Genomic DNA, 12,792 nt, shown 5'->3' on the forward strand with positions numbered 1-12,792 from the left:
ACCTTCATAGACACATGCATAAATTGCCAGTAAATGTATAAATAAAATACCTAATTTAATGAATGAACCAAGTGAAGAATTTGGTTTATGCACTAAATATTTATCTTAAAATATTTTTCAACACATCTTCTGAAACTTATATAATAACAAACAAATATTTTGTTGACAACAATCAGTTGTCAATAATAAATATCTCCTCGTCATGTTAAAAACAATGAGTAACAAAAAACTTTTCTAGTTGTTTTATCAGTGCTATCAAATTAAACCATTTCTCATAATTAATTTGGGTGTTTCATAATTCTGTATATTTTTATATTTGTTTGTATATAACTTTTCAACAGGCCCTAATTTATTTCAAAAATGTTTAATAATTACTTTCCATAATAGTGATAGTGAGGTTGTTCTGTGCTGAATAACTTGACATTTTTAGGTGACATATGTTCACTAAATTGGTTTTTCTAATGTAAAAATGCTATAAAATGTTATACTTACAGTAATTTTATAGATATCACACTTAATTATAACTATTCGCGTTTGTTTGTTTTTTAATATTTTATTGTTATTGTATGAAATACCTGTATAAATATTTACTAAGTTCCAAAATCATAATGACTAAGATAATCTGACACAAGATAATGTTATTCCCAAATAATGTAGCCATCCTCAATACAAGCATCCCACACCAGTTTTGCTTAGGAAGGTAAGGAATACAGCAATTTTATACTATTTTCTTCAGTGAGCTTAATATATTATTCTTTATCAGTATACCAAGCTTAATGGCAAGTAAGTGAAATTCAGCCCCGCAAGTGATACCTTCACTCTGTTCACCAGAGCCCGTCTGTACAGTAACTATAATTACTCTATAGAAAGCACCTTTGGCTAGTACTTCAGATTGGGGAAAACAACATATCATTAATCTTCATTAGCAGAAATCACTGTAAAAACATTTTATCAGAAGCTATTATTCATAATTAGCTAATGATCTATAATCCAGGCCATAAATATAAGATATTAGAACTTATTTTATATAAAGCTAGTTATATTTAAAATTATCTATATTTATTTATTTCTTATACCAGTTATTTTAGTAAGTAAAATAATAGAAATGTTCAAATGAATGTATTTGAAAAACTTTATTTTTGAGTTGTGGCTAGTAAAAGGTTTCTGCCCTAAAATAAAATAACACTATACTATAAAAGATAACAATGCATAAAGTTTTAGTATAAATCTATGGACAAAAATTATTGAGCAGAATTAGTTGTACAGAGTGATTTTTTAGTCCTGTTACCCAATTGTTAATGTCTGGTAATTTTTTTTTAAGAAAGGGAAATTTTATTTTGTGACACGAAGTTGGTAGCGCTACTCAACCGGTATAGATACGGCAGTGTGAGTTGATTCTCTTTGAGCTGTGTAAACTTTTGTGCCGTTTCCGGTCGTGTTACGAACAGAATGTCTTTTTACCATAGAACGAGTTTTCATTCTTGAACAATATTTTGCTATGAAATCGTACGCGAGTGTAAAAGAATCATTTCAAATTAAATTTGATGGTGTTCCACCGCCAGAAAAAATGTCAATTTCTAGACTAGCAAATCGATTTCGAGAAACAGGTAGTGTTCGCAACGGAAAACGAAGCGGTCGACTGACTCGCTTGACAGATGACATTTTAGAGAATGTAAAAACAAGATCGCTCAATACTCCACGGAAAAGTTTACGAAAACTTTCCACGTAAGTCGGTTTGTCATATTCGAGTGTTCAGAAAGCCGCTAAAAATTTGAAATTGTATCCGTATCGCGTACGATTAGTCCAAGAGCTTCAGCCTCCAGATTTAAACAAGCGATTGCAATATTGCTGTTGATTTAGGTCTCTCGTAAACGATAACGGAATCGAATTTTTAATCGCAGTGTTATTTAGCATCTTGGATCCATCTCGATGGTTATGTGAACAGTCAAAACTGTCGAATTTGGGCGGTTGAAAATCCTAACGCTTTACAAAACGAATCTTTGCATCCTGAAAAAATTGGTGTGTGGTGTGCGATATCTCGTCATCGTATTCTTCGAACAGACAGTATATGGTGAAGTATACAGGAATATTGTGCGCCAATTTGTGTCCCTCCTGGAACCTCAAGAACGGTATTGCTGGTTTCAGCAAGACGGCGCTACATGCCACACGGCTCGAGAAACCGTGGATTTTCTGCAAGAGTTTTTTGATGATCGAATAATAAGCAAGGGATTATGGCCTCCAAGGTCCCCAGACCTCACATCTCCTGACTGCTTTTTGTGGGGCTATAATAAGTCCGAGGCCTTCAAAAACAATCCTCACACTACTGATGAACTTAAAGTCAATATTACAGACTTAATCACGAATATTTCCAATGCGACTCTTAAAAAGGTTTCTCCTAATATGCTGAAAAGAGTCCGTGCGTGTATAACCGCAAGGCGTGGGCCTTTTGAGCATATTCTTTAACAATTATGTAAGTAATAGATTTTTATTAAATCCCTTTTGTAAGTAACAAATACATTTTTTTATTCCATCTAAATTCCCCTATCTTAAATTACATTTAAAATTGGGTAACAGAACTAAAAAAATCACTTTGTATATGCAATCTCACCTAAAAAATTGAAAAAAAATGAGTTCCAAAACTGCAGCACCATGCAAAGTATTGTAAAACCCCAAAAAATTGGAAGTAAAAAAGCTAGTTTAGTTTTGGCAAATGACATAATTTATTTTGTTGTAAAACTCAAAACCAAATAAAATCTAGTTTAGCAACAAATAAACTTCAATTCAAAATTTGATGAAAATTTAATTTTGAGGAATGATTTAATTAACTAAATAAAAACTGAATATCCATCAGATTTTGTTTTTCATGGAACTGGAAATCTCTAAGAGTTGGTAGCAAAGAAAGTGCAGTTACTATAATTAGGAAAATAAATGGTATATTGAGTATAGTAAACCACCAAACATGATTCCTGAAATTGTTGAGCTATGCTCAAAATGTACTCATTAATTTACTAAGCCATTGCAAAATTATCAGTTAATATTAGAACATCTGTTTTCAATATCATATACTTGTTCATTTTTACTCTCTGCTTCTGTAGCCGATAACTTAACACTGATTTCAAGAAAAAATACACTTAACAAATCATTACACGACTGATTTTACAATTTATTTTATATTAACCTTACCTTATTATCCATCTTTATTCATTTATTTCATTACTTTATATTAGTTAAGATAATTCTATATAGTTCCTTTATTTCAAACAATTCAGAAAATAATAATTTAAAACTCTCTTGTGATAAAAATAATGTTTAACGCAACTAACTGTTAATAGTTAATTACAAGATGTCAAATGAATAAAAAGTACTGTAAAATATTGGAACATACTAATTAAAAATGAATATGAGGTATATCCAGAAAGTAAGAAGAGTTTTGTTATTAAAAATACACATTAAATTTCAACATAATAATTTTATTATTACATGGAAGAGCATACCTTTAACTACTTTTCCACATAGTTTCACCATTATCAAGGCACTTTTCATGTCTTTGTAATTGGTTTTTTCATTCCTTTCTCAAAGAATAGTACTGCCAGTGAAGATAACCACTGTTGTACAGCATTTTTTATGTCAGCATCATTGTCATAGTTCTGACCAGCAAGAGATTGCTTGAGATGCAAAAAAGTGGTAGTCACTCAACACCAACCAAGTCCAATAAGGAACCAACAAAACCACTTTCTTATCCTTGAAGACAGAGCGCACATGACTTTTTGTTTTGAAATGGTGGTTCTGAACTTGTGCTTTTTGGAGATGTGAGGAGCCACCAATCCATAGACTAGTGATGCAAGTCAAAAATCACACCACCAGTTATTACTTGCCTCAAGAAATAATCACCTTCTTTTTTTATAGGGTTATAGGATAAAAACGTTTGAGCAGAGTCATTAGTTTTGTGAACTTCCATCAACATTTTTTGCTAACAAGTTCTTTCTATCAGGTTTTCAGCACCCAAAGAGAGTAAAGTTTGTGTGTGAAAGCCTAGGTTTTGTTATGATTTCATTTATGAAATTTCACAAAATACAAATGAAGAAATCATATATCTTTGATTTTCTTTAGTTTTTCATCCACTAGTGTAACCAAATTGTTATTCATGATCGAAGAGTACCACTCCTTTGTTCATCATGCACATTACTGGGCTCCTCATTGAACTGTCGCACCCACTTTCTAACCATTCCATCACTCATAACTTTTTTACCATAAACTTTACTAATTTTCTGATGAATTAGCTGGTTTGACTTTATCACATTTGAAAATCGGATAACTTTCCTAATTTCATGACTGGAGGGATTCTCAATGTTTAATCAATAGTAAACAAACATTGTTATTCTTTGTACTATAATTTTGTTTACCGAAGCTAATGAATGAGAGAATGCAGTGCGTAAGCTTATGGTGGTGATAAAGGAAACTGTATTTAATTTCTGGGTACACTTCATATCCATAAATTTCAGAATAATTTGAACAGTGATAATATAAAAGAACTGAAATGTTTTATGCTGATATCATGAAGGATAAGCAAGAAAACCCCACATAACCAAAAAAAAAAAATGTAACATTAAGTAATGCATACAATTTAAAGATACCTCAAAGGATGAAATATTATTACAGAACTTCTCTCAATATGATTTTTCCATTTCTTATCCATAAATTTATAGTCTTTTATTTTTTCACCATCTAAAGACACACCTTACTAATTTAAGCACTCATTATGTATATTGCACTATCAAAAGATAGATTCATATGGTATATAGAAAACTGTCTTTTAATTTTTTATAAGGCCTTTTCTGTAAAAGGCCATTTTTAAACATTCTTTTGAAAAGATTAACCACAGTAGTTGCAAGTCTTTCATAATTCCTCATTCTATTGTAATGATGAACAGCATCTACCATTGAAAAACGTGTTGGGTAGTTAATGGTTTTAATCTTTATAAAATATAGAGCTCAAATATCAGTAGGAGATTCCACGAATTTCTCAATCATAATTATGGTTGCTATGTTCCACATTATCATACTGAATCTAATGCTCTCAATTTCTTTTCCTTAAACAGGTACAATTTCATTAATTAGACCATTCATTCCAACATTGTTTTGTTTTTGAACACCTGTTCCTCAATCATTTTAGAACAATTTTAATTTGAGAATGACAACATTCTGTTTCCTCTTTTCCTCAGCTTTACAACTCCCTTCCTTCTCTAATTTCTTTCATCAGATTAACTCAACGTTTCCATAATTGGATGTATCTTAGATAACATTGCCCTTCCTTCTTTCCTTTGTACAATGACTTTCATGGCTTACTTTCACTATTCAAATAATATTATTTCTAACATTCACACACACTGCATGAACAATCAACCCAAAAATTGCTGACGACATATATTTTGAGTATTTGTTACAAAATATAATCATAGAATAATGTTTAAACTATTATAACAGAATAAATCATTTTTAACCTTGAACAGTTATTTAGGTAAGAAGTGTGCAACTTCCTCACCATGGCTGTTTGATGTAGTGATGTAGTATGCAACCAACAATCCTTGTTACCTTCAATGCTAATTTCATCATCATTATTATTGTACTCTCAGTACAAGAATAGTCATTCATGATGTCCATACAGAGTACCGGCACCCATATTCATTACTCCATTATTAACATTTTAATTTTGAAGATGTCTTCCTAGCTAACGTAACTAATCCTAGTTTACACATTTTAAAGACAATCTTCCGATGTTCACTTTCAATTGATAGACACAAAGTAGGTTCACAACATAGTTAAGTGATTACCCCTTAATTAAAAGCTTTTTAAGGTCTCGTGTTAATCAAAGGCGACTGCTACTCTCATTATGTCCCATGCATAATGTAAAATCTACACATGCGACAATTACACGTGTGCCAGTTAAATAATGAATGCACTCTGTATTTAGTTTTGACATGAAAAGGCAAAATTTGTATATAGAGGCTCTTTCCAAAATTGTTCACATAAACTGGAAATTTCTGTGAACTGCATGAAAGTAGTACTGTTACTTCACAGCAAGTTATGAAGAAATTAAACAAACCAAAACAGAATCATCAAATTTGATGACTTCTTAAAAATTATTCTATACATTTAAGTAGAATGTTTACTTGTATTGAAAGTTGAATGTTACAGGAAAATCTCTAGGTGAAACAAGATAATTTAGAATGGATAATAATCAACATCCATTTCTTGTAAGAAAATAGTATGCTTGGAAAAATTATAAGTGAACACCATGTTGACAGTCTTTTTACAATAACAAAGAATTTATTCCTTTTGTACAGTACAAAAAAGTTCTGTGAGCAGGTATACAAAAACTGTAGAATTAAATTTATTAGGTGAGAGCTAAAATGTTATATTAAAAAAAAATGGTTGTTGCTGAATGACAAAGCATTTACCCATTCTGCAGTAAAACATCATCATCAACCATTTTTGACACCAAACAGGATCACAGATGTTGAACTATCTCTCTATTTTCCGGATCTCGACCCTGCAAACTATCTTTTGTTTCCTAAAATCAAAAAGAGCCAAGAAAGGCACAAAATACAGGAAAATAGAGGTCACTGAAATTGAATGACTGGTTTCTTGAAAATAATACCAGAAAATGAGCTTCAGAAATGTTTCCAAAACTTGCAAAACAGATGAAACAGTGAGTATACCTCATAGGAAATTATTGTGAAATATTCACCCTTATTTTGCTGAAAGGAAAATTAATTTTTATCGCAGCATCAGTCTCAATATTTACTTGCCATAATCCACAATATATATTATAATCCAATCAAACCTAATAGAAATGAAGCGTCTTGAAAAGTAATTTACAACTTAATAACCACAGTATCAATTTTGTATGAATGATATGCAACATTTTATTACATTCAATGTCAATCTATAATAAACTGATAAATCTTGATTTATCTATATTTACTAATCTAGGACTTAGTCCTAGATTTACAAAGCTAATTATAACCCTGAGGAAAATAATTATATTTTTCTAGTTATACAAAAAGGTCTATTTACGCCTATATAAAATTATAATTAATATAATATATTTTTTATATTAATTATAATTAGGTCTATGTAAAAAGATCTACTCATTATTTTACAATAACATAATGCAATACAGAAAAAGCTAATTAAATGATCACAGGTTTAAATAGTTAATTTCATTTTTTAAATCTATTGTCACACTTAGAATATCTTAGAGAATACCATCTTGGTAATTGAAAGGTTATCAGCAAATGCCAATGTGCAATACAATAAAATGGTTTCCACAGCTCATTAAGTTAAACAACACTGGTTGTAGTCTCCAAGTCCCATGCATGTTTTTTGGATTTATTAAAGGCCAATAACCATATCACAAAAAAAAAAGAATACAAATGCTAATAAAATAAATTTATTTGTTCACATCCACCAACAAAATAAATTATATAATAAATACATACTTCAAATTTTACAATAATAAACAATTCAAATAAAAACATAGATTTTTCACAAAGTTCAAGATGTTATAATTAGAAATTAAAAATAACAATTTTCTTCACCTCAATCTCATTACAAAAAATTATAGTTTCGGACATCACACTGATTCCCAGATAAAAGTAATATACGGATACTTTTAAAAATGAGAAGTTCTAATTAACAAAAAAATACTATAATAATTAAAAAAATTATAATATTTATTATTAACAATAAAAACAATTAACAAAAAACTAAAACAATAAAATTCAAAATAATTGTGTTCCTTCAAACAAATATAATTATTAATTTATTATAAGGGAAGTAAAAATTACTGATTGTATCATTTTTCTCATAAAACTGGCTGACACCTAATTACAGTAATTCTTAGTATGAAAAATTGGATGTTATGAAAAATTCCAACATTAATTGGATATCAAACCTAGTAGAAGCAGCTGACTGAAATGCCAATATATTCCGTACCAAACCAACTGGGTTGTTACAAGAGACTATACTCATATTCCTCCACTCTTTACCAATAAAATTAATTCTCACTCAACATTTTTTAACAATCAAATGAATTTTGTTAATATTATCTGAGATTGTTCAATGACAATTTCTGATTATCTAATAGTTTGGAAAAATAATCCAAAATCAGTGATAACTTAAAAATAAAACTAATACAGGTTTAAAAAATGCAAAATAACAACAACAAAAAAAAAATCATCATAAAATCTACCATATTTAACAGACGTTTTATTATAATCAATAGTAAGGTGTATGAAGTTTATTTAATGGTAATAACAATAATAAGACAAAGTATAGAAAAAGCATTCAAAATGAATGGAAGTATAATTCAATTCCAAAGCTATAATCAAATATTTTTTCTTTTTTATCTTAAAAAAAAGAACATAGACAATTGTCCTGAAATAGCTTAATTTCTAACTTTCTGATTTTTGATATTTTTTGACCATAGTAAATTAATGATGAAATAAAAAGTAGAATTTAAAATTATGAAACGATTACCTGTTGAAAAATCAGCATTTACAGCAGTTATGTTATTCTGTCGCAACTTAATAGGGTTTTAAGAGCCCTGTTATACAGATTTGATACTTTTTATAGAAAAGTTTCTCTTTTGAATAGAAAGAAAAACATATACTCACATTCAAAATGGTTACACACGAATTAATCTTTATGTGTTTTGTGTGTATATAAGAGCAGATGCGTGTATTATCATAATAGCCAACATTATATAGCTGTTTGGTAGTAAGCACACTGGTAAGGCACTGTATGGGTTTTTAACAATAGCTTTTCTATTTACAAAAAAAAAATTACTTTGCTAGAAAAATGGGTATTTAATTTTTTTCTCTATTATAGGAAAAAAGGTTTCTATTAGTTGGAGAATTTTTAAATTGGCTAATTTGAACACCAGCAATAAATATTTTCAAAAAATACTTTACCGAGTAGAACTGTAATTTCAGAAATAACAAAAATATACTACACAGTAAAATTTTACTAATTGTTAAAAACAAAAACAATTGTAAAAACAGCAGATTTTTTTTTTACCATTTTAATTTTGCTTTAAATTGAAACTATTAATTTTTTAATTAAGAGCAAGGCAATAAAACGTAAAAAAATATTGGACTTTTTTAAAAAAATAATGTAATAAAATAATTTTTAAATCTCTATTATCTGAAACACCAAATATTCTGAGATACATTATTTTCATCCATAGTTTTAATGAGTGCATTACTAAATGAAGATGAAAATAATTTTCAATGATACCAAGTAGTAATACTGTTTATTAAAATTTTATTTTTGTGCTGTAATTTATTTTTACTATAAATACAAAATTAATAAAAAATAGTAGAAAAGCTGGATAATACAATACATATATTAATAAAACTGTAGTTTACAATAAGAATTCACAGAGGTAAAAGGCACTTGTCATGATATTCATTTTTTTTTAATTAAATACATTTTAAAAGCTTATAACTAGTAAAACTGAAATACGATAAAAACTATATCAACAATGTATACAAAATAATTATTATCTAAAATTTTTTGAAATCCTATTTAACTTTATGACATCTCTGAAAATAACACCAGTAATATTCTTCAAGACATTATTGAATGATATATATATATATATATATATAATCAGGATACAATTCTCATGATAGATAGAAAATTTTCTGTAAAAAAAAATTATATAAATTTAAACATATATATATAAATTTTATTATTATTATAATTATTATTATCATCTTTTATGACCACATAGGATCACCTTAGTCAGTCCATTATCAGAGTCTCTTAGATGGAACTGTTGGGCCTTGCAGTCCTCACTCTACTTTTTCATTCGTTCTGATCTTTGTGCCCTTTCTAGTGTTGAAAATGTACGTGTTGCGAGTTTCTTTCTTGTGAGTGTAAATCAAGTGTTTTTGTTCTTGATTTTCTTGCTAATTTATCTTATCTGTGGTGTCTTCTGCTGTAAGGTCAATTTCCTCTCTTATTTTTCTGATCCATCTGCATCCTTTTGGTATTTTTTGAGTAAGATTGTACTATACTAGCTGTTTCAGAAGTCTTGAATCTTGCATCTTCATGATATGTCCAAAGAATCCTAGTCTCCTCTTATGCATGTTATCGAGTTCTAACGCTTTGTACATGACTTTGTTGGGGACAATCCACCACTGCCCATTTTTCGGGTACTTTTTATTGATACAGGTTCTTCAAATTCTTCTTTTGATTTTCTGGAGTCTGTCTTTGATTGTTTGTTATGGTGGAAGAGTGTTTCTGCTGCATAAGTGGCTTCTGATTTTATAAATATGTTGTAGTGTCTTATTTTTGCGTTTATTGGTAGGCATTTTTTTATTGTAAGTGTACCAGATTAATTTTTGAGCATTAACTAGCTTGTTTCTTCTTATTTGGATCAAAGTTTTTTTTGTTTAGGTTGTTTGTCATTATTTCTCTGAGGTACTTAAACTGGGTTACTATTTTGATTTTATTACTGTTTATGTTTACTTATTTTATCGTATTGGTTTTTGGGGCATAATTTCTGTCTTTTCATATGATATTTTGAGGTCAATTTTATTTGCAATGTTTTCTTGAAAATAAATGTAAATGCCAATGCAGAAACATATAGCAATATCCTAATAGAATATAAACCGTACAGACACACACATTAAAGCTTGCAGAAATTGCAAGCCCTCGTACATCATAATGAACACTTTCTTGGTCAAAAATTATCAACTGAAACTAGTTTTCTAATATAAACTAGAGCTATTACTAATCGCTACTTATCTTATAAAATCTAATCATGGACTTTCCAACATTTCAGTAATAAATGTAATGCAATGCCCAAAATGTGAATATCCCAGATTACGAAGAATCAAATGAATTCGTGAAATTAAGTTTTATCAAAATCTAAAAATGCAAAGGCTACCTAACAATCACTTACAGAACTGAAGCAACACAGCCAAGTAGTCTTTTTTCAATCATACAAGTGGTTCTAGGATATTTACCTTATTTTCTTGTACATAAACAACGTACATATAGTATATATTTTTAACGCTACATTCAACAATTATGTGGTTCATGTAATTATACCACAATATATCATTTTAAAACAAAATTACAATAATATACTTACAAGATTTTTAGTAAAATTAATCAATCATTGCAGCATGACATTAAGCTGCAATTTTAGTGACGGCGTCATAAATGCTCTGAGCAACATAATCAATGTTGCTACATGTCAGACCACACATACTAATTCGGCCAGTGTCCATCATGTAAATGTGACACTCGTTAACCATGTATTCAACTTGTTTAGCTGTAAAGTTGAAAAAATTCAGGTAAATAATTTAATAATAATAATAATAAAAATAAGATTCAAGTAAAAATAATCAGGGGAAAATGTCATTTTAACATATGTGACACTGTATAAATAATACTTGTAAAATGATCAGGCATTAATTTTAAATAATAATACAATATGTAATTTAATTACTAAAACAGTAATTTTTTTAATTTAAGATATAATTGTAATAATTCATTAAAAATGGTTCCACGTTGATTTGAACGCATTAAAACATAAGATATCTGAATTGTTGACATGTAAATGCCTAAAATCACATACTACTTTACATGTATGAACTAAATAGAAAGTACAAAGATTGAATTAAAATAAACAACAGTGTAATTCTGTATTCAACACATTATTATTAAATGAACTCTTCAAATTTTAAATGTATATGTAAACAAAAGAAAGGAGATTCTACTTTCTTCTTCTTCTTTGAATGGCATTTAAATTTTTTATTAGATAATAAAATTTTTTTTTTTCATTTAAACATTATACTTTTTATAAATCTGAATTTTTGAAATATAAACATTAAATTAATTTTAAATATAATATTCAACAATTAAGCATTTAAATATTGTAAAAAAAATAAACAAAAACAGAATACAAATTTTCAAAAACACAAATCAATTAGATTTAGATTCTTATTCTTACTTCATTTGTGAAAAGTGTTTATGGTTTGATGCAGCAAGTAGTTTAAAAGATGAATGGAACATTTTAAAATTACACAAAATAACATTAGAATATTCTCAAAAATGGAATGAATGAAGTTTGAGGAGTTTCATACAGATAAGAACAATGAACATTTCATAACATTACTACCCTGCTGCTATCATCAATCCAAGTCAACTTGATTTATGTGTTTGTAATGTTAACTGCCTCTCTATTCACTGGATAAATTTAATCATACTTAGAAAGGTGTTCACAAAGAGGGAAAGTTAAACTGAAGTTAATTCTATCATACCAGAGGAAAAGGCAAAAGGCTTGTCTTAAAAAATACTGGATCAAAAAAGGTTAGATTTTTCTACTTTTGATGATTAATTAAAACTGTTAATAATTAACATATGTACTAAATATAGTTTGCCTATTTCATATATAAAAAAAAAAATCCCTTTCGGCATGCCAGAAGGCGGAAGTAGATCTCACCGATGCTAAATAGGGGATGATAAAAAAGATTTCCACCTTAAAGTTAAGAAAAACTTCAAATTTATTCAATACAGTGGTTGCATGTGAAAAAACTTTTCACATGTTTAGCATATGACAAGCCCCACCTTCTTACAATTCCAGCAACATTTTGTCATCTCTTACTGTAAGGGTTGATCATAACAAAAATTGTTTCAGACAAAAGTTTTAGCTAATGTTTAAGGGACTAATGACCACTTTAAACCGATTCAATAATGTGACTATTATGGGTGG

The 12,792-nt window shown here is 28.6% G+C and overlaps 1 protein-coding gene across 4 annotated transcripts in view; it reads right to left on the minus strand.

Annotated features, from left to right (window-relative positions):
• Nucleotides 1-6,552: 6,552 nt before the first annotated feature.
• Nucleotides 6,553-12,792, minus strand: part of Got1 (Glutamate oxaloacetate transaminase 1) — a 59,297-nt gene continuing 53,057 nt past the window's right edge. For 2 of the 4 annotated variants that reach the window (XM_075373063.1, XM_075373083.1), the window contains exons 8-9: nucleotides 11,167-11,349; nucleotides 7,437-9,709 (exon numbers count right to left, since the gene is read on the minus strand). In XM_075373063.1, coding sequence (XP_075229178.1) covers nucleotides 11,207-11,349 — 143 coding nt within the window. In that variant the 3' untranslated portion in view covers nucleotides 7,437-9,709; nucleotides 11,167-11,206. Of the gene's footprint in view, nucleotides 6,571-7,436; nucleotides 9,710-11,166; nucleotides 11,350-12,792 lie in introns of those variants that run through there. The other 2 variants (XM_075373080.1, XM_075373073.1) reach the window with 2 other exon arrangements.

Source organism: Lycorma delicatula, chromosome 1, assembly GCF_047948215.1.
Source record: "Lycorma delicatula isolate Av1 chromosome 1, ASM4794821v1, whole genome shotgun sequence".
Taxonomy (NCBI): Eukaryota; Metazoa; Arthropoda; class Insecta; order Hemiptera; family Fulgoridae; genus Lycorma; species Lycorma delicatula.